At 39.0% G+C, this 23,228-nt stretch overlaps 1 protein-coding gene across 3 annotated transcripts in view; it reads right to left on the reverse strand.

Annotated features, from left to right (window-relative positions):
- The window catches only part of prkg1a (protein kinase cGMP-dependent 1a), a 63,053-nt gene that overhangs the window by 29,829 nt on the left and 9,996 nt on the right, over positions 1 to 23,228 (reverse strand). For 2 of the 3 annotated variants that reach the window (XM_072677973.1, XM_072677972.1), the window contains exons 2-3: positions 16,654 to 16,820; positions 9,141 to 9,254 (exon numbers count right to left, since the gene is read on the reverse strand). In XM_072677973.1, coding sequence (XP_072534074.1) covers positions 9,141 to 9,254; positions 16,654 to 16,820 — 281 coding nt within the window. Of the gene's footprint in view, positions 1 to 9,140; positions 9,255 to 16,653; positions 16,821 to 16,901; positions 16,917 to 23,228 lie in introns of those variants that run through there. The other variant, XM_072677974.1, reaches the window with a different exon arrangement.

The following is a 23,228-nucleotide window of genomic DNA, read 5'->3' on the forward strand; positions in this document are numbered from 1 at the left end:
GTGGCGACCCAGATAAACACAGGGAGCCAGAACAGAAAGAAATGATTTATATTTCTGTTGTTTCTCCTACAAATGAGCCACATGGCCTTTTTAATATCATTTCTACTCGTTTAGGCGAGAGGGCAAAAAGAAGTTAATGCAAGTTTGCACTCTGCAGAGGTGAGACAACAGGCTGTGGCGTGCTGAAAGGGCAATTGTCAAGCACAGGACATGAGAGGTGCTTTAAAAGCGCATCACACAGCCTGATAGAGTGAGACACAAATGAAAAGAGAGGGCAGAGAAAGTGGGTAGCTTGGAGTAATGAGTGTTTTGTGATAGGCAGATGGGATTGTTCTCTCTCCAGACTATTATCAGTGAAATGATCTCCCAATGAGCTAAATCCTTTGTGCTCTGACTCGTTCATTAAAGCGAGAGCTGTTTTTCCCCCCCGCCATGTTATTTCTGTTGTGACAACACTATTGACAAAGGAACGATGATTGAGTTCCCTCACAAATATTTGCTGAAAGCAGGGCGCACACAAAACCACCAATTACACATGCAACCTAGAAAGCAGAAGTAATCCAAAGTTGCTCAGTGTTTGCGTGCAGTGTTTGTGGGAGGAGAGATGAGGGCTGCGGATGTGGATGTATGAGAACGGAACGGCGTGTTGCCTAGGGGAGCCTCGTTGAGCGTTATGTTCTCATGGCGGGGTCGATGTATGTCCCTATGGAGATCTGCTAGAATAAACCAACAGAACCCACAGGAGGTTAGAAAGAAACAAAGAAGGAAATTATATCAATTGTAATTCTATTCTATTATATAATATGCATTACTTCAGTTTTTTCCATCTTTTTTATTTGTTGGTCTTGGTTATAACAGACTGGATTGATTGTTATTTTTTTTTCTAATCCAATTTGTTCACAGAATAAGATCAGGCGAACTTTCTATTCATCAAACTGTGCCAACACCTTACTGTACTAGTGGAGTGCTTTGTTGATTAATAAAATATCCTACTGTCAGGCAGCATTCACAATTCATTTCACTTCATTTTTGAGCGCTACACGTAATTGTCCTTAGCATGGGGATGCCACCCAATATGCAACTCTTCCCATCAAAGCTTTAAAAAAGAGTAACAATGTTCAGACAGTCTCATAGCATAGACATCAAAATGATGATGATCATGATCATGATGATGGTCATGATCATGATGAAGAAAGAGAGCACAGTGAGTCTGAAAAGAACTTGCTAGCGGTATGGAGAAAGGAACTAAATGCGATGTGAACTTCACTGACAAAATAATCAGAGCTCATGAGACATCAGTGGGGGGAATGAAGCCATTACTCTGTCTGAGGGTGAGCCAGTCACCACAGGACACCTCATATTCATTTCCATATCTCAAAAACAGGCCCTAAACACATCATTACCCAAAGCTAACAGACACTGAGTGGACAACAACTTTTCCTACATATACACACAAACACAAAAGGCTCACAGCTTACACCCTTTATTTTCAGACATCTGCACGAAACACACAGTGGCCTAACACATGTTTCTGACAGTGCCTACAACTGTGTGCTTCCATTTCTGAATATGCATGAGCTCATCTAGATAAGTTCATTCTCACACTCATATTTCTTATAGCATGTGCTCACCCTCCTCCATTACTACAGTCCAGAGCATCTAAGGTTCATTTTCTGGCTTAGAATAAAGGAATAACAGACATTTTGACCAAATCTGACAAACAAAAGGGACAATGAGTCATAAGAAAGGTGAGGGAGACAGATGTAAAAGTGTTGTCACTGTTATTTATTTATTTCTTGTAAAATGATGTGGGTACACTGACACAGCGGCTAGACTCCTCACAATCAACATGTGTACTTTTGAACTTCAAGGTGAAGCTCACACACACTTCTATGTGTGATCTGTCACCAATAGCTTTAGAGTTTTGTTTTGCTTGCTGTGTCTATTCACTTGGCACCACCCCCCCCCACACACACACACACACTTTTCATAATCAGCTGTTGTCCTAACCTGGGACAGAAGAGTCTGCTCGCATATTTTCACATTGTGCATCATTTGCTTTAACGCGATTCTGTGTGTTCTGCTGATAATTTTAAAATAAAGTGTCTTGGTGAAATTGCAGATTCAGCCAATATCAACTGTCTGAGTCCAAGACTCTCTTACCTCCCTAGGGCCCTGAAACTTCATAAAAACCATATTTTTTTCTTTTCTGACATTTCTGTTCTAGCCTGTCTGACCGTATGTGCCATATTCTGACTAGTCTATTCCTACTGGTCAGTTTTTACCTCAGCTATTTTCGTCTGGAAACCAGACGCAGTTGCGTTGCCAAGGTAACAACAGATGTGCTGGAATAGCAGGAAAAAAAATATTTAATGCTAGGGTCTTTCGTGGTAAAAATATATATACATTTTTTTTACCAGCGTCAGAATAAAATATGCATGAATACAGGTATAGTCAGGGATCGGTACTGTCAAAGCTGTTACAAAAAAATCTCAATCGTTTAAGAGTGAACTTTAAAGTTCCTGTGGAGGTAGGTGGTCAAAAACCTCTAGTGACTTCAAAAGACCTGCTGCAAGATTTGGTGGCAGCAGGCACTGAGCTTTCAGTTTGCACAGTAAGGCGCATACTAAACACTGAAGGTCTCCATGACCTCCATACACCTCTACTGACCCAAAAGCACAACAAAAAGTCAGCTCCAATCTGCTCAAAATCATATAAACAAGCCATTGAAGCCTACACTGAAGCATGGCAGTGGCTTGGGCATGCTCTGGGGCTGATTTGCTCCCCTTGACACTGGACACCAGCAGCATGTGGAGGGCAAGATGTATTCAATCAAGTATCAATAAATCCTAGGAGAAAATGTCATGTCATCGTTGGACCTTCAAATAGGACAGTTATCCCGAGCATAACTCAAAATCTGCCAAGGCTTGGTTTCAAAAAAAAGGTTGACACAGTTGCCTGACTTGAACCCTATAGGAATTCTTCAGTAGGATTTTAAGAAGGCAGTTGCAGCTCACAAACCCAAGAATATTGGTGAACAGGAGGCCACTGCTCAATGAGAACTGGACTAAGATTCCTCAGCAATGATGCCAGAAGCTGGTGTACACTTAACACCTAACCTTCAAATCAACTTTTAATATCTGTTGCTGTTAACATCTAAATATCTGCCATAACGAGCACAAACACACAACCACCAAAAATAAATATGGAGACAGAGACACACACACATATACATATGCAATCGCTGAACACCACAGACAGACGTACACACACAAAAATAGTAATAGTCTGACAGACATCGACCTCCGGGAGGTAGTAAGTAGGTGAGTCAGCTCCTTCCATCCAAGGAACAAAAAGATCTCTTCAAAATGACTCCCTGGGAGAGCAGACACATGCACACACGTTACCATGGAAGCAGATAGTAGGATGATCATTTTTGTTTTCACTGTCTCACTAATAAACCCCACCATCGGACTACCAAGCTCCTCTTCAGACCCTCTCCTCTTTTTTTCTCGTTCGCTACAATCTTCTACCATCTTCCTTCAGTCTATATTTTCCTCAGCCCTCTGCTCTCTGGCTCAAGTTTCTGTGAAAGTGTATTGTGATCAAACACAAATTACTACCCTGCTTCACTCTACATCATTCACCACAGGCTGAAGTAGCAATACCAGAACATACTCACACAAGTCACAAATAAGAGACACACATGCATACATACACAGGCGCACACACTTTGTGATCCCAGGTCAAGAGCTTTTAGCCATATGAGAAGCACAACTAGTCCAAACCCTGCTTTTTTTATTAACTGGGAGCTATGTAGTCTCTAAGGTAGGTATAATGTCAAGGCATGGGCTTCTATTAGAGATAATCAGTCAGTATCTGTGATGGGTTGATATCAGCAGAATATACTTGCTCAAATAACAAAGGAATAATAACAAGGCATAGATTTTATGTTTTGATTATTTTTGCCCTGTGTTTTACTATAATTCCAGTTCCAACTGCAGCACCCTTATCAAGAATATCTTGTGATATATGTTTGTTTTCTTTTCTTGAGAAACACTAGAAAAAATTATTTACTATGAATAAGATTGTGAACTTTGATTTTTTTGTCCTATAACATAGCACAGCATAACTGTCTGGGCAGTTTATGGTACACTATGTCTGCACATGTTTGTGGAAACATCTTCTAATGTACGCATTCAGCCACTTTTATTTGCATCCACTGCTGACATGGATGTGCAAATGCACACACACCTTGTCCAGTCCCTGTAGAGAATAGAACCAATTGGTCTCATGCCTAATGCCAAATGTGAGCTGTGGAGCAGTGAAACTGTGTATTCTGGAATGATGGTGGTGCTCCATCCAATGATTTAGTGATGAGTTGGGGAGTTGGGGATGAGGTGGGGTGGTAATCATCCAACATTCTGACCTCTGGTACAGAACACTCTTGTCAATGAATACAATGAAATCCTCACAGCAATGCCCGATATCATTTCTGTTATTAAAGCTTAATAATTAAAAAGATTTTAAAAAATCAATAGCAAATTAGAATGTATCATGATGGTTTTTACCAACTGGGGTTGAGCGATTTCAGTTGTGCAAACTTAGAAACGGAATTAGTGAGACAAGATGAAGGGGACAGTCAGTCGCAGCCTAAGAAGATAGCCTGCCTTTTGCAACAGGCCTGCAGGGTATTATACTGTAATAGGGCTGCCAATGCTTTGAAATCTAACAAAACACAAGAGTGATTCATACATAAACTGCTGTCAGGCTTGCCTGTTGCCTTCACTTAATTAACTGCTTATTAATTAGTTCCTTAATTAATTGAATTAATCTGCTCATTTGAGATTAATATTTTTAAGCGAGGAATGCTACCATATGTTTACTGACTATGCAGAGGAGAACATTCCAACCACTTTGTTGTTCATTTAGAATTCATAAGATATCCCTTCATTAAATATCCATTCACCCCTCTTTTGTGGTCTGTCCTGAACTGTAACAAAGAGGTGGGTTTAATGCTTCTAATGACAAGTTCAGTGGCGCAGATTAATTTAAACACCTGACTGCAGCCACAGGTTTGAGTGAATGATGTTAATTTAATAGCCTAGTGATAAAGCTTTCTTCATGTTAGTAGCTTTGTGATTCATATCCCTTCAAGTAGAAAATGGGAAATTACATTTGGCTTGGTCTGTCTTTTGTCTTAATATCCAGTGATCTGTTGCAGGCACAAGAACATACCAGCAACAGCAGTCCTGATTTATGGGTGAGCCAGAATCAAGAAGCCCTCCTTGCAACCTCACCAGTACATTTAGAGTATATCTCGCAGAAGTTGAATTTTCAGCAGGCTCTTCTTATGTACAAATGCAATTGTCTCCATAAGCCTGAAAGAGAGCTTAACTCCCTAATCATTTACTTGTGCTTCACCTGTCTCTACTTCCCACTCTCTCCATTCGGCTGTCTAGATTATTACACACACACATTATCGCGGTTCCGTGTGTGTGTATGCACAGACCTTTATATATGAACTTAATGTGTGTAGACTGTTTATGTCCCACATGTCCCTTGATGGAGGTGAAGCCAGGGCCCAGAACAGTCCTGAAGCACTGCACTGCAGTTAGGAGAATGTCCACTACAACAGCTGTTTTTTTTATGGCAGTCTGTGAGAATCTCAACACTTAAGTGCCTCATTATCATTCCTTTACCAAATAATGGAGTGCCTCTGCCTCTGGTAGTACTGAGTAAGATGAGAAGGGCTGATAAGACATACTGTTTAGATGCATTTATTGGTATGTGCAAGCAGTGATCAAAGGTCATGTATCACATTTGCCTTTGTGAGAGAGATCAGATGCTCAGAGACAAAGCCATGCGCACGCCGCTCAGGCCCAGCCCAGCCCATCCCACTTCCTGAATCAGACACTAACCAGAGAGCCAGAGCCAGCGAGCGGAGGAGTGCAGGAACCAGTCAACGATAAACAGAGCCCTGGAGGAGAGCGAGTAGGGGCCACAGCTGGGGCTCGAACGCGAGAGGGAGCGACGGAGGGAGGAAGAGGCGAGAGAGGAGGAATAAACATAGCTGACAGAGCAAAGAGGTGGCTGGAAGAGAGAATATGTGACGGAGAAAAAAAGGATGTAGAATGAGAAAAGAATGAAAATAAATGGAAGGAAAGGGGTGAAGCGCAAGTGAAAGGATGAGATTTGGCCAAACATCAGGGGAAGAGAGAGGAAAGCGAGGATGAAACAGACAGGGTGGTGAACAAAGCAGATACAGACCAGAAGGCCATTGGGGAACAGCAGGATTGCATAATCATAAACACTGAGGATGATCAGTTGTAGCTCAGTTTATGGTGATTGGCTGGTAATGCTTAGGCTCAATTATTATAGAAAGGATAAGAACTGATTTTAAAACTCACTGAATGAATGAAGGCAGAAGAGCACATTTGCAGTAGTAATATTTCTCTCTCTCTCTCTGGGAGGCAGATTTTAGGTCATGTTCTCTCAATAAATGGTAGGATGGATTGCTGGTTAGGCTGGCTGTGATAGCTCATTAGTTAGAGCTAAGCAGTGGGGCACATACAATGCTCCTTTACTTAAAAGGCCTCATCTTTGGAGTTATAAAATATCTATAATAGGGATAAAAGTACTTATCATAATTGTGATGTCATTTCAGAGCCTGTTTCTGTCTTCCATCATTTCTCTCTTTTTTTACTTTTCTCCACATTTGCATTTTCCTTGTCTTTCTTTATCTTCTCCTTTCTCATCTAATTGCGGTCAGATGGAATTCCCTCTTTCTGTAATTAGATAGAGGAGCAGTGAATTGTAGAGCTATCCTGAGCTGTCTAACAGGGGTATTCCGGACCTTAATGCTGAGTATCAGCTGATACTGTTTAATTTTTTGTGTTTCCACAGGTAATAATAGGGCTGATCATATTACCTCAATACTGTGGTTACCTGATGCCTACAGCGGTGTTGAGCTCATTATCATAATCAACTGTTTATTTAGTTCACAGACAAAATGTTTTTAATTTATTCCTGTACATTTAGAAGAGCCACAAGGTGGGGGCGCTGTGGGAGCTCACTGATTGGTGATGTCACGCTCTGAAAACAGGTGTGAAAAAAACAAGCTCACTGTAGCTGGGAGTTTAGCGCGGTCAAGTTAAAATGAAAGGGAAAGCAAGCAAATCTGAATGAAACAGTCTGCAGTCTTCCTCAAAACAGTCAAAAACTCCACTAAGACCTTTCACTCGACTGTGTTGTCAGGTATGAGGCTTTATCATGTAAATGTATGTGATTTGAGCCTGTTAGCTAGTTAAATGATCTAAGCCGAGCTGGCAAGCTACAGGTCCAAACACAGCAGAATCTGTTTCGTTTCCTGTTGAAACACCAGTCGCTCGAGTTTATGTCAATTGTCAACAGTGCAAGTTAGTTAACAGCAGCACACACACCCACACACACAGACATCTGCACTCAGGCCCTACAGGGCGCTTTCTTAGATTCCTTAAAGATTTGGCTTTATCCAGAGAGACTTATCTCCAAGGCAACATATCACTGCAGGGAAGAATGTGCAGTGAGTGACTGACAGAAAGGTTGAGGTTTCCCGGCCGGCTGCTACTCCCTGTCCTTCATACCACTGTACACCCTAGATCTCAGCAAAACTTTAATCAATAATCAATTTATTAGCAATTAGCTCAACATGGCATTTACTGCGTCACATTTGGTTCCATAGGCCTCTGTACCAGTGTAGCAATCTTGGTAGTAGATATATGAGCATCTAAAAATAAAACACTATATTATAATACTATAATATTTAAAAACATATGCACACATACATGAAGTAAATATAAATAAGCGTTGTAAGCATTGTTTAATTTTACACAGCTAAAACACACTATATGTCCAAATGTTTGTGAACACCCTTTCTAATCACTGCATTCAGCATCGCACCAATTGCTGACACGGATGTGCAAATGCACACACCCACCTTGTCTAGTCTTCGTAGAGAAGTATTACTGGTAGACTCTCTGGAGCAGATAAACATGAACATATGTTCATGCCAGCATTAGGAGCACTGAGCTGTGGAGCAGTGGAACTGGAAGCGTTGGTGCTCCAATACTTGGGAAGAGTTGAGGAGTTGGGGATGAGGTGGGGTGGTGATAATCCAACATCCTGACCTCACTAATGCTCTTGTGAATTAATAATACAATCAAATCCTTACAGCAATGCTCCAAAATCTAGTAGAAAGCTTTCCCTGGACAATAGAGGAAATTACTCAAATAAAATCATAATACCCTTGATTTCAGAAAAAAATAATGATTGAGCAGGTGTCTCAATAGTTTTTTGTCTATACATTGCTCTTGTTGGTATAACAGTGGACAGGGTTTTTTCAGGGTTAGTGTTAGTTGTTTTTCACAATGCAATTCCATCATTTAGAAGAGAATGGAACAGAAGAACGCACATGAACGTCCTAAATTACTGTCTGTAAATGTGATGTACAATGCTGTTGTCGTAGACTAGAGGTTAGACCGAAAGGTCACTGGTTTGATTGTTGAAACAGGCAGTTAGTGGGGGTGGGGAGAGTAAAGTGAACAGTGCTTTCTTCTCTGTCAGAAATAATGTCTGAGGTGCCCTGGAGCAAGGCACCTAACCCCCAAATGTACCATTGGTGCACCATTCAGGTGTGTGTGCTCACTGCACTATTCACTAGTGTGTGTATCTGTTGTAATGATGTGGAATGGCAATAAAGTGTTATAAACATCAGTATAATAATAAAAGTATAATATAATCAACTGGTAAAATAACCTGATACAATCGTCTGGTGAAATATAACACTCATGAAATTCATTACATTCTTTTTTTTTTGTTTTTTTTTTTGCATTTGGTCTAAATAATAAATAATTTAATTATATGAATCAATAATTATACCTAGCTAATGACTCACTCGCATATATTTTCCTTTTAGTAATGAGCACCTTCTGGATTTCTGTGAATGAACCTTTTTTGTCTTGCCAATACAATAATGCTATCAACAATCATCCACATAAAACTGTTACTGGCTCATTGTGTGTGTGTGTGTGTGTGTGTGTGTGTGTGTGTGTGTGTGTGTGTGTGTGTGTGTGTATTTGTGTGTATTTGTGTGTACTCACTTTTTACTGTGGCTGTCCTAGTGCAGTTATATAGGATGGCGAGTTCTCCAAACACTTTCCCAGGTCCCATGGTGCACAGCTTCAAGCCTTCTTTAGTCACCTCTACTTTTCCATCTGCACAAGGAAGTCAAACTTTAGAATACACGACATTCATAAGATTACTTAATAATTTATCAAGCTTATGTTTAAGGGATAAAAAACAACCTTATCTACAACAGCACAGATGTCAAATTCATTCCCAACACAAACACAAACACACATAACTAAAGAGGTTTCATAGTGTGTCCTGCAGCTATTGTTTCTTTAACCTCAACTCATTATATGACCCGAAACACTGAAGACATAAAATATGTATCTCTGCTAGCATCTTGTTTTCCTTATTGTAACATATTTTTTTTACAGTTCTTCCATGACGTCTCTTGCTACGGACATTTGTTTCCAGCCATGATTTGTAACATAACAACAAAAGAATACCAGATCTCAATGCTGGGGAAAAGCCAGATACTGAGTAGGCCTGAGAAAGCTCACAAAGAGCCAACAATAGTGTGGAGTTTTTTTTGTGATAACAACTTCATATTTGCACCTGCATATGAGCAGTGGCAGATGTGTTTACACAGCGCTCCTTTTCAAAGCCAAAAAGCATGTTGTGTGTGACAACTTTCACATCAAACACAACTCTTTTTCTCACTCTCTAACTGAGGTGGCATCTGAAGCTGAGCAAATAAAAGCAGCCCTTCAATGCTGTTATCCCCTAAAACATAATTGCTGCTCTATGTCTATGTATATTTGTATCGTTCAGGCAATATTACTATAAAGCACTCAATGGCACCATTACGAGAAAAGGCAAACAGAGTGAGGACTTTTTGTTCATTTTAATATTCTGAATAACCTAAGCTAATGACAATCTAAAACATGGGCACGGGCATAAGGAACATTCTCAAAGCAAAGAAGGTGTGAAGGACACCTCTGACTTCGGATGGAAAAAGAACAGAACAGCCAGAAAGCAAGTAATGGAAAGTCGAAGAGGGAGGAAAAAGCATATTGATGATTCTGTTCTTCTGATTGACCATTTGAAAGAGTCATTAAAAGTCTGAGAGAATGAGGCCATAATCCTGAGGAGAAAATCATTTGGCTTTGACCTGACAAAGTCTCCATCTGTTCTGGAACACTGAGCTTCTCCTCCTAAAACTGACTTTAAATCGACTTACTGTGAAAATCCTTTGTTAACACCTTTAACAGACATACAAATGTGAGTGCGCACAAACAAAATTTGCTAACCTAGGCACATATATGAATAAGGTTAAACTACTCGTCATTTGTTGTTTCATCAAGGAATTCCATTAGCTCACAGTAGTGCCCTAACAAATATTACCCTTCCATCCATATAGTGAGAACAAACTTCATCATTGCAATGAAATATAACAATTATGGCTATACCAGTTGTTCTCATCAGTATGATATATTACGCAGCAACATCTGACAGTGAATAGCAGAGAAAATCTGCTGAACGTTTGCCCGGTATAGTAATATAAAAAATAGCACATATTTACATATTTAACATCTGGACATTTGATCTACATTTAACAGCACTGAGAGATTGAGGTAATGTAATCAAACAAGTATAATTGAAGAAATGTTTTTACCGCATAAAAATAGGGATACCCTGTGCCCCAATAGATGGCATTTCCTTATTTCCTTTTTGGGCTAAAGTAGGTCTTTAAATGCAGTCTCTTTCCAATTGAAGATGAATTTACTTTGACATCAACTGTGGCAAGAGCTACCTGTAGTAGTGGTGACATTTGAGGGTTGCTGGAGACTTCTTTATGCATCTTGTGATTTGCTCTTGGGCTGAACTTGCAAGGACAGCTTGATCTGGCCATGTTGGCAATTGTTTTAAATGTTTTCCCACTTGTAATTTATCTTGTGGACAGTGAAACGTCTGATTTCTGTTCGTTCTGATCATTTAAAACTCATATGCATCTACTGCCTTCTTTCTAAAGGCCTAAGAGAACTATTTGGATCTTGTCATGGTGATAACACTCAAGAATCAGGAGCAAACCACACTAAATGTCTATGGTTTAAATATGACAGTCTCCTCCAATGTCCTCTCTAATGATGGTCTAATCATCTGCAGCTGATGGTGGTGCAAGCGATTCTGATTTTAGGTATTTTAAGTAGTAATAAAATGTTGTTCAAATAAAGAGATCAAATGTCATGGGGTGTCCTAATTTTTCCATATGGCTATATATGCAAATATCATGAAATATCAAAACTAAAAAAGAGGCCATAAAAGTGACTATTGTTCCATTTAAACATTATTACCTTGCCTGACAAAAAGCAATGTGCAAAACAATGATCTTTTATGTCAGTTGTTCGCTGCTTCAGTGCTATCAAAAGTCCAATTTGAATATACAGTCCATGACAACAGAGTGATATCCATTTTTGTGTCAATATATATCCAGAACAAAGAGGCCACACTGTTTTAGAGTTATCTTTGCCACAAGGAGTTATGTATTGATGTCTGACTACAGGCATTCACTGGCATTCCAAGCTAATTCATTATAATATAACAGCTGTATCTCAACCATTCAAAGCTTGTTCACACCTTAACTTGTAACATAAGTATCATTCATAAACACATGTTTGCATGCAGCTTCTAAGAGAAGTATATACCAGCTGGAAAGAATCCAACTTTTTCTCCATTTTGTCCTCTCCTAATAATCCTGCATACTAGACAGCAAGCAACCCTGCAGTCCACCAGAGCAGGAAGTCATAATGTATAAGTAGCATGACCTCCGCCCCCTCTTTCAGTCATACACAGGAAGTTATGACCCTTGGAGTCAGGGAACAAAACATCTTGCTCTAGAGTACTTGTTATATCCCTCCCATAACACTGAAGTGCTGCTTCAGAAAAATGTGTTTCTTCAGTCAGATACAGGTTGTATCTGAATGATCAGCAAGAACGTGATAATTCCTCTCTCTGAGTAGGCTGTTCTTTCGGAACATAAAGAAGGTACAAGAATACCAATAGCCGCTGTACTCAGCAGTCATTTTTAAAACCTTCATGTTCCTTTTAGAGGTAATGTTTAAGATTTGTCATCTACACACGCAGCCCTTAAACAGTAGTTATTGGGATGCACACGTCCATACTTGCCCTGCAATTCTTGGTGTGATGTTCTCAGTGTGAACAACCAACAGCTTCTCCATTAATGAATAATGTGCAAAATGACACTGCTGCATTGTTTTTCTCTCATGAACAACTAAAAACCTGACTCTGAAAACAAATGTCATATAATAGCCATCCACACTCGGCCAGCTGTAAGCTACACATCACTGTATTTCATGGTAATCACACACACAAACACACAAGCATTCTTGGCTCAGAATAGGCCAATTCTGACTCCAAAAAGACAATCTGCAATCAGTCAATTTATCATTTATCTTATTACTTTTGATGTGAGTCTTTATTTTCCTTCATGTAATTCAAAGTAACAACTACTTTTCCTCACTTGACAGTTTAACCCATTAAACAGCACAAAAGGTTTTTATGCTACAACTTCAGCTCATAGAAAGTGCTTGAAAATGTGCTAGTGTATTTCATGTGTTCCTTCAGCTCACGCAGTATGGCTAATAAGAGTAAGAATTGGCCCAAAACGTCAGGTTATAAAGAAATATGAATCAGCATTTTACTTTCGTGCCAATTTGACATTACTGGGATTTCAACACTGGCTTGTGTTCACACATCACTCATTCCTGTTAAATTACCAATACTAGTAACCTTTTTTTTTATTTTGATTAATTCTGTTATCGTGATACACAGTATGCCTTTCTAATTACTTTTTCAGTACTTTTACATTTCATTAGCGAGAGTGTATTTAGCGCTGTTCAATTAGATGAAGTGCAGCAGATTCTGAATATGAATTACTTTAGTCAGTATGGGACAGTATTTGAATCGCAGTTTTGAAGAATCTGCCAATACTGATGCATTTTATCTATTATTACGTCAAAATATTGTGATAAATATTGTGTATCAGGAAATATTGTGATATAATATTTTTACCACACAGCCCTTGTAAGTAATAAAAAGTGTTTCCTTTCTTATGAGTGCAACAGCTGCTCAGGAAACCTGCAATCAGTAAGTGGTTAACAAAATGACCCTACTGTTTATAGACCATTTAAAAAAATAACATGATTATTATTTACCCTTCAAATAAAGAAAACACAGTTATTTCATCTGAACTGAGTCTTTTTTAATCGGTTCATTGATTAGCCAAGAAATCAATAGTAAAACCCGGCCATGCTTAAGCTGCTGTGGTGGTTAAGGAGCACTGTTAAAAGCCAGTTCAACTAGTGCTCCAACTCCTATTATGACACAACCACTCATCAATGACTAACAGAGAGGAAAGATATTGTAAGAATGCACTAGTAATGAACAGAAACTCTAATCACTATAGCACTTAGAGTACATACTCACATCAGATTTAGTGTTCATATTCCAAGATGCACAATGAGTCAAACTCCCCAAATGCAGAGTGTGTAGCCATGCTAATGTCTGCTGAAAAGAACAGTTTGGAACCTCTATGCAAATGTTCAGCATGTGTGGTACAGCCTGCATTTCACAACTGCACTCTAAGGGGGAATACTCTCTCATCTCTCAGTCTGTAGTCTGCCTCTGCCTCGCTCTCTGCCACAGTAACTAGGCAGATGTGGATGGCAGCAGGTTTAATAGCTAACAAGATCCACTGAAACCCTACATCTGATTCACAGGCCACCATCTCATACAGTAACTGGCATTATTTGAAGTCATTAGCGCAGCCTTTATTTATTCAGATTGGACCTAATTAGAGTGGCAGCATTAGCACAGATTAATATGACATTTCAAGCACATTAATAGGCCAGCATTTCCTGCCTGGGCTCTCCTATGGTGAGGCCATGCCAATTAGCCGGGTTGAAATATCTCCTCGTGTGCGACTCTCGTCATGTCCTTCCTTCTGTGGTGTACAACTCTGTATGTGCTGCATCTGATTTAGTCAAAGATACTCAGTGGAACTAGCTAACAGCTAGTTTGGCCATGAATCTGACTTGATACAGCTTTTAGACTAACACTGGGCTTTTGTGCTTTTCAGCAACGAATGAAGCAAATAAATGAATAGAAAATAAAGAAACAGTGCTTCTTTTAGGCAAATTATGTGATCAAGGTGTGCTCTTCAGTAAACAGCTTGTAAAAGCAGAATTACCTATGCCAAATTGACCTATTAAAGTGTTGAGCTGCACAGAGAATAGGGGCTTTCAATCAGCATATTTTAATACAAATGAAAGGTAGCTCTTATGCCAAGGTCGTTCTTACACGAACAAACGCGCACACAAGTACATACACTAAATCAGGAGCTTGGGAATTCCTTAGCCATTCAAAGAATTCATAGTGTCACGCACTGGTTGCGCTTGATTATTCAGACCAGAGAAGAAACCCTTTTCTTTCTCAGTGATGATCCCTAGAGACTCTCTTTTTCTGCCTTTCAGTCTCTTATAGGCCTACTTGACCACTTCTCTTCTACTGCCTGGTTAGGCATACAGTGTGCAGCCTCCTCCACGTGTTTTCTGCTGCAGCTTTTAGTTCAATTAAATAAAACTTTCATTTATTTTCAATGTATATTTACTTTCTAGACTTCAAATTAATTTATCTGTCTTTCAATGGAAGTAAGAGGCATTTACTCTGCATGTCTGTCACTTTCTGTCTACAAGCGACAAGATGTCCTTCTCTCTCTCTCCCTCTCTCTCTCACACTCCCTCTTTTTAATTGGCTTATTTCAAAGTTCTTCAAAATTAGAAAAAATGTCCAACTACCAAACTGGTGGTGCAAAACCCTGAAGCACATCCAAGTAAATCCTTTAAATCCAACCAAGTGTCTTTACCTTCCCGCTAGACCACAAAGAAGGGGAACAAAGAATCCACTTACCCTTAAGACTAACAACTTGCGCTTCCTTTATCTGCTCTCCATGATAAATTAACCCGCCTTCTCTTAGAAGAGCCCAAACGTAACCTACAGTCACAGACTTCGGAGAACCTACTCAAGTATAGCTATAAAGATTATATAATGAGAGCTGGGAAAGATGGAACAGTATTGATCTACAAGAAATCTGTTTGGGCCAATTTCCAATTTCTCTAATCTGCAGAGCCAACCTTCGCTAGAACTAACACTCTCTGATTGGGTCCATTAATAAGTCATATTGCTGTCGTCATCATACCAATGAGGATCGATGGCCTGGGGCCCATACAGATCTCTTTGAGCATGGTTACGGGTGTTTGACATCTCACAATATTGAATCTAAACCCCACTGATGTTATAATTCACATTGCATCTCAAGCAATCAGTGGAATACTGTTCCCTGCTCACATTTATACAGAGAACCAAACACCTAATATATAATTAGATTGTTTGTATTGTTTTTTTGTTTTGTTTACAGAAATACAACTCACATTTAACTAGGGATTTCCCGATCCGATCAGAGTCTGTTATTGCTGACTATTGGCCGATACCAATCTCATCCAATCTTTGTGTCTCTATAAAAACTATAGCTCCACAATTTGGGTAGGAAGTGCTAATGCCCAATAGTAAATAGTAACACCAGTAAAATCACTATTTTTAGAAATAGTTTCTATAATCAGACTAATTTCTAAACTAGTTTACCTTATTTATTTGCTTGAACTTTTTAAATTAGTGTTTAAAATGTTATAGTCTTTAATGTCTTACAATCCAGTCTGACTGAACTTCTTGATCTGATTGGTAGAATAGAGAATTTCCACAATAGTTTAACTACTAACCAGGTGTATGGATATAATGGAAATAATAGAACAAAATATCTCAACTGAACTGAACTGGGTGGTTTTGGCGGCATGGACAAAAACGGCAGAAAAGAGAAAGTTTGGTTTACATCAGCCTCATCTGGCAGATTAACTAACAAACTCTTTTAACTGCCGCTCTGTGTGCTGGTTGTTGTTGCTGTGTAATGTTTGCAGCAAGGCTCTGCACTAACTTTAAGCTAATATTTTGCTCTTCCCCGAAATTTCAGTTCTACCTTATATAATGCAGCAGTCCTGTTCTGCTGTTGAAATGTACACAATGTAACTGCAGCACTATGGTATGGAATGGAGAGTTAGAATATGCTGTTGCCAACTACAGCTTATGTTTTGGCTGTAAGCTGGTTAGGCTGCGGCACATAACAATTTTAATTGCGTCAGCTACAATAAAGCTCTTTTTTTTTGCTCACCAAAATGAACTGTCTAGGGTAGTTTTTGAAAACATTAAAAGTCATGGATCATGCCTATTAATGGCACCTAGAGGATGCCAGATGACACTAGCAAACCTAGGGATCAGAAGTGGATCGGAACCCAAAAAAGCTGATACACAATCCATTAAAAATGCCTGGAGCAGACCCCGATCCCAAATCACTGGATCAGTTCGGGATATCCCCATTTTTTACCATGTTTTTTTTTTTTTGTTCCTGTCACTCACCTTCCATAACGTAGACAAGAGAGCCCACATCTCCCTCCTTAATGATGCAGCTGTCCTTGCTGTACTCCACTGGGTACATGCAGTCCACAATCTCTTGGATCTGAGACAGCTCCAGGTTTTTCATGAAGTCATTGTCTAATATGGCCTCTTTGATCAAGTCCTTGGACCTGTGTGGAAAGATATTAAAATGAGGCACTGCAACTTAAAGTGATTCAGTCAAGCATCACAAATCAAGTTTGTCACTCAACTCATCTCTGGTCATATCGTGCCCTTGGCACAAGCCAGCAGAGTCCAAGCCAAGTCCAGGAGGCACTTGCACAGAAAACAAATGAAATGTGAAATGAGAAAAATCATTAGCTATTCAGAATCCAGAGCCATATTGGACTACCTCAAGATATTGAGAAAATGGGTGCTGAAAATTCAATCACATTCAAGTCAGAAGATTCGCACACATACACACACATATTTTCTCACAGTACAGTCATCCACACAAGCCTACAGGACATGTAAAAAACAACAATCTCAGAATGAATATGCAATGTAACCTTTCACTTCAGGAAACGGCAACAGCCTTCTCCTTCCTTAAATATGTAATCGTCAGAGATGTAGTTTTACTTTGAATTGCATATCACCTCACAGTAGAACAGAACAGCTGCCCTCTAAAATAACACCCTTCCAAATGGCTTTCACACAGCATACTCAACCATGCAGACTGGTGGGAATGATTGATGGTTATACAGATACAAAAACGCATCTCAGGTAATATATAAAGATACACAGCGATTAGCCATAACACATGTACCATTAGTGTCTAATATTGAGTCGTCCCCTAACAGATGTGGATATGGCCCTAAGATGTTAGCGGCAGATCCTTGAAGTCCTGTAATTTGTGAGGTGAGACCTCCCTAGATCGCATTGATGAGTCTTAGGTGTCTTTTCTTGGACCTTTTTTGATAGGTACTGACCACTGCATCCCAGAAATCCCCCCACAAGATCTGCCTGATGTTTTGGAGATGCTCTGACCCAATCGTCTAGCCATTATTATTTTGCCCTTTTAAACTTTTATAATGTGGAATAGTCAAAACACAGATATCTGTGTATGTGCATTTGTAGCAAACATTTACAATATGGATGTCACAGTTCAGTGTACACAGACACACAGAGAAGGCAGGCATGCTCTTAACTATGCATGAATCACCCATGTACTGAACAAAGATTGATGGACCCAATGTGGAGCCAGATTTCATAAGAGTTTCACCCAGAAAATGTAAGATGTCATTAGCAAGGCATGGTTGGATTTGCATGGCATTGTGAGAACTGTAGTGGATTTACACAGTATTTTTTTTTTCAACTACCTCAGTGGGGACTGCATAACCCAGTCTTCCTGTTTCTATGCACCTGACATGATGGAGAGAGGAATAAGAAAGACAGGAAGAGGAGTGAGAAAGAAAAAGGTAGATCACGCTGGCTAACGTTAAGTTAGATTTAGAGGTTAGGTTTTACAGTTGAAAAGAACATTCACAACAAAATGTAAAACCCGCTGACACCGTAGGCATCGTCCTGCATCCAAAAATTAGAAACCATTGTTTATAATGGAGGCACGCACATCAGTGCAGACACTAAGTGTCGATACATGCAGGCAGACTTTCAGCATTGTACGATTCCTCAGCGTGCTACAACTCGCCACGCTGCATTTTGACAGTACTACATTAAATTAAAGCCATACTGAGACCACAGAAAGCCATGGTAGATCACATGTGACTTTTTTTTGGTAAACAAACAAATGCTGCTGAACGAAATCCTTGAGAAAACACTGCATAATGTCAAACCATGGTGTGAATCGAACTGTGAAGTTTGTGAATGTTACACCTCTACTGTAGATATTCTAAATTCCTGCTCATAACATAACAAAGGCCACACACAGAAATGATAGAAATGATATGCCTGTGTGCAATATTTCAGATCAACAGAATTCCTAATGCAGAATATAATTTTGAGTATCAATAAGAGTATAATAAGAAAAAAATACTTTTTATAGATTTGCCTTATCTTTACGTTATTAAATAACAACCCCTGACTGACTTCCATTGCCACTGTCCAATGATTCAGATGTTCTTGTCACTGTGACATCATCTCATTTTTGACTCGCTTAAACGAGGTCGGACATCAGCCAGGCATCAGATTTAGCAGCTAAAATACACACAAACTCTCCCATTCACCACATACTGTTTACATTCCACTGGCATGCTTCACCATGAGGAAAAGCAGAGACTTTTGAAGGTCTTTGCATTTTTCCTCTTGGTGGCTTTTTCCACTCAGCACCGACACATGTACAGTCAGTTTAGTTGCAATCATGCAGAACTTATCACCCATATGCTGTTATCTAAATACACTACATGTCTAAATGTTTGTGGACACCCATTCAAATGAATGCAACTTTAAGCTACTTAAAATTGCACAGATAAACATGAACCTTTTGGCACCATACATAATGAGTGGCATCGGCTAGAGGGGTATAAAGCTCTCAGCATTGAGCTGTGGAGCAGTGGAACTGTGTTATCTGGAAAGATGGTGGTCCATCCAATGCGATCAAATCCTCACAACAATGCTCCAAAATCTAGTAGAAAGCCATCCCTGGACAGTAGAGGCAGTTACTCCCACACAAGCAGGATAAACTCTTTTGGCTATGGAAGCATTGCCACAAAAAGGACACTGAGTTAAAACTGGCCTTTACCTGTGAATCATAAAAAAGTTCAATCCTGCTGCACACAAGAAAGTGTAAGTGTTACAGAGCTGAAATGTATAATATGGTTTAGTAGTTAAAGTAGTTTTTTTTGTTTGGCTTAAAAAGGTAAGATGCAATGTGTTGCACAAACCCAACACTGCTTATTCCCTAACAAACACATTCTACCTCATGTTATCCATGTTGTCTTCAACATAGACTAGAAAAATAAAAACTGTCCAATTGCTGATGTCATGTGTGTCGATTCCTGTCTTGCATGAGTCCCTCAGAGTGCAAATATTTGAGTTTTTTTATGCTATTTAGTTCAGCGGACTTCATACACTATTCTAAACCCTTCAGTTTGTGTCACTTTATGTTGCATTTTAGGTATATTTTGGATCGGGCCCAAGTTCACTCTATTAACCGACAATTGTTTTCTAGAATTTGCTGGTATTGTGACAAACTCCAATAAATTATAGATCCACCCCCATGCTTCAAAGTTGACACATCATGAAATGCTGTTCCTTTATTTTTACAAATGTACCTTTCTTATGAGTCTTCTATGAAGATTATGTTCATGCAAATAATGCTGTGCAGTGGACCGTTGCATCATCTTGACGTGACTTTCCTGCAGGTACCTGATAGTCAGAGACAGATGGGTGTTTTAATTTGCCTTTCATGCCAGCACGCGAGCTGACCCTCCAGGTCATTTCCTTTTAACATTATGCACTGTAGAAACGACAAGCTAAAAGCATTCCCTTGTTTTTGTGTGGATTATGTTCATTTTCAGATCTTTAGACAGTTGCTTACAGGACCCTATGGTTGTTGAGTGTTAATACAAGGTTTAAAAAGTCAAAGACTTTATAAAGCTTATAAATTAGGTTAGCTAACAGTTTCTAACTACAACTGTTGACATGTTTCATGCCAAATTTGCTAACCTGAACCTTTGCGATGCGTAGAGTTTCCAAACCTTTGCTCAGGCCACACTGATGGTTGTTTTTAATTTTATTTTATGAAAATAGAGTAACTGTGTATTAGTATTAGGGCTGAGCGATATGGTAAAAATACTATATCACGATATTTAAAGACTTTGTTTGCGATGCACAATATTTATCGCAATACATATAATTACAGGCTAAAACCATCAGTAGCGACAGATTAAACCAGTCTAATCACACTGTTTGTAATTAAACCTGCAGCTGATCAGTGTTTATTAAGCACTAACAGCACCTCAATATGCTTAGAAAAGCATACTGTTATCACAATTAAATTTATCACAATACACTAAAATATCGTCATATTGCCCAGCTCTAATTAGTATTTGCTGATAATGTTGTATTTTAGGTTTTATTAGCTTTATACTCTATATTTATTACTTCTAAATGTGCCATTTGGCCAAGGCTAACCAAACTTTTGCATTAAGACTGTATATCGTTGCTGTCACACAAAAACCTTGTATCTCCAAAATAGCAACTTCACTTTCTATGGAAATGTGAAATATAATATGTAAATATAATTATGTAAAATATTTTACTGCATGTCATTTTGGACCATTTATATTGGTCATGAAATATAAACACAATGTACACAACAGCTGCTGGATACTATATTATGTCAAGCTAAAACAGCACGATACATTTTATTTTCCTTTTTTACCAGATCAAAAGTAAATAGACAAAATATGAATATATTTAAATATACATTTTTAACTATATGGAGTATTTAAACTTTTTGGATGGAAATGACTGCTAATGTCTGAAACCCATGCACATCAACAGATGCTGCTTTTCCTCTCTTGAGATGCTTTGCCAGACCTTTCCTGCAGCCACCTTCAGTTGCTGCTTGTTGGTGTGGTACACATGAACCCTTCTTCTTGAGTGTTAGCAGTGGTTTGCACCTTGAAATAACTCCTCTGTATTTAAATCTGTCCGATTTTTTACCGGCTGAAATTTACCTCTTGGAATCACTTCCAGCCCTTTTGTCTACTTAATAGAGCTGTAATTCCTAAATGGTTAACGCAATATTCAGAAAACCACACTGGCATACTGGCATCAGTAAATATTGTAAAGCTGCCAAGTCCTACTCTGATCTCTCCAGCTTTGACAGTCAATGTAAATGTACTGATGTATAATACTTCTGTTTTACTGGAGTCAAGATGCCTTTAGCAAATACTGTTTATCATTTCCTGCCACTAAATATGTATGGATAACCTTTTACTTTTTTTTTTTACTTTAAGACCGAGATATGCTAGTGAGCTTGTAGGTTTAGGGTACCATGAGGTGGCTACATTTAATAAGGAATACTGCAAGTTTTACAAGAAAGAAAACTGTACAGTATATATATTGTAACTCTTAGTTAAGAAGCTTTGAAGTTGCAGTGTTAGTGTTATAGCTTTGGGAGTTGGCTGTTCACAGTCAGGGAGGCTGGCAGATTTATACCCAGAGGAGGAGCACAGTTCGGGCCTCATTTACAACAAATGAGCCCTGGAGCTTCCAGTGGTCTGCCCTCCTTAGCATGCTCTACACTTCTCTCTCTGTTTGACTTGTGGTTTTTACTCCTTCCCTTTAGTAAGAAGAGATTCATATCCAACAGGTCTACAGGACCAAACACAGGCTACTTCCCTTAAAAGGACAAAAAAACGAAAGAAATGTGACGGGGCAAAACTGTGACTAAGAAAAAGAAAAAAGAAAAGAAAGGATTAAAACTAGATTTTTAAGATGTTTAGGAAGCAGAAAGATGTACTAGCAACAGAAATATCAAAATTATTAAATCAGTTTTCTAGTAGTGTGCAAGTTAAATACATTGTGTAGGAGCTCAAATGATCAGAATCAGAATCAGGATATTAGTGCCGATAGATTTAGAATGGGATGTCAGAAAAGCTCCTGTAGGTGTAATGGGTATGTGTCCCAATACATTTGCCCATTTAGTTCTTCGCCTGGTCTTCACATTGGTGGAAACCCCAATGTAGATATGTGTTATATATGTGAAACAGGGTTCCACAAACATCATGAGTCTAACAACCTTTTCCAGCACTATAGAACCCACTTTGTAGTGTGTGTGTGTGTGTGTGTGTGTGTGTGTGTGTGTCGAAAGTGGAAAGTACGCTCTCAATTTGTATTTTATATGAACAAATCACAGATTGAAAGTACCTCATTATTTCCCCCCTTTGGCTGTGATAAACAGGCGTTCCCTTCCAGACAACAATATCTATGTTAAAAAGCTACATTTTAGGCTTGCGAAAATAAATTTGAGTGTAGAACAAATGCTTGGTTAGTTTGGGTAAGAAAATGAAGACCATAATTGCTAACACTTTTGGACTTTGCTGTACAGATGATTTTTATTGATTCCCCTATGCTACAAATACATGCCCACCACAGTCATGCTGGTCTCATTCTAAATCCATCAGCAAGCAAATGTTTGCTTTTAGATGTAGGTGCTGATCAGTGTCTGTGAAACGTCTTGAATTCGAGCCTCTCTCCTTCTACAGGATGCTTAATGGAAAGTAATGCCTAGAGCAAGGCTTCATATGCGGACACAACCATAGGCTGAATTTATAGTGATTTTCATGAAATAAGTGGAACTTCCACAGCCATAGATTAGAAGGTCCAGATCGAAACATACCTCAGCATATAGGAAAGAGAATGTAGCCTTACAACCTAAGGTTGTTCATTTTCTTGCAACATTTCTCTAAGAACAACAAAACAGTCATCAGGGTATGAGAACTGCACAAATAACATAGTAACAAGCGGTTCACTGGAAGCATTTATTTATTTATGTATTTATGTATTTGTTTATCTGTCTCCCTAAGCACACCCACACAGACACAAATGCTTATTTCCACATTTTCCATAGT

The sequence above is a fragment of the Salminus brasiliensis genome, chromosome 4, assembly GCF_030463535.1.
Source record: "Salminus brasiliensis chromosome 4, fSalBra1.hap2, whole genome shotgun sequence".
Taxonomy (NCBI): domain Eukaryota; kingdom Metazoa; phylum Chordata; class Actinopteri; order Characiformes; family Bryconidae; genus Salminus; species Salminus brasiliensis.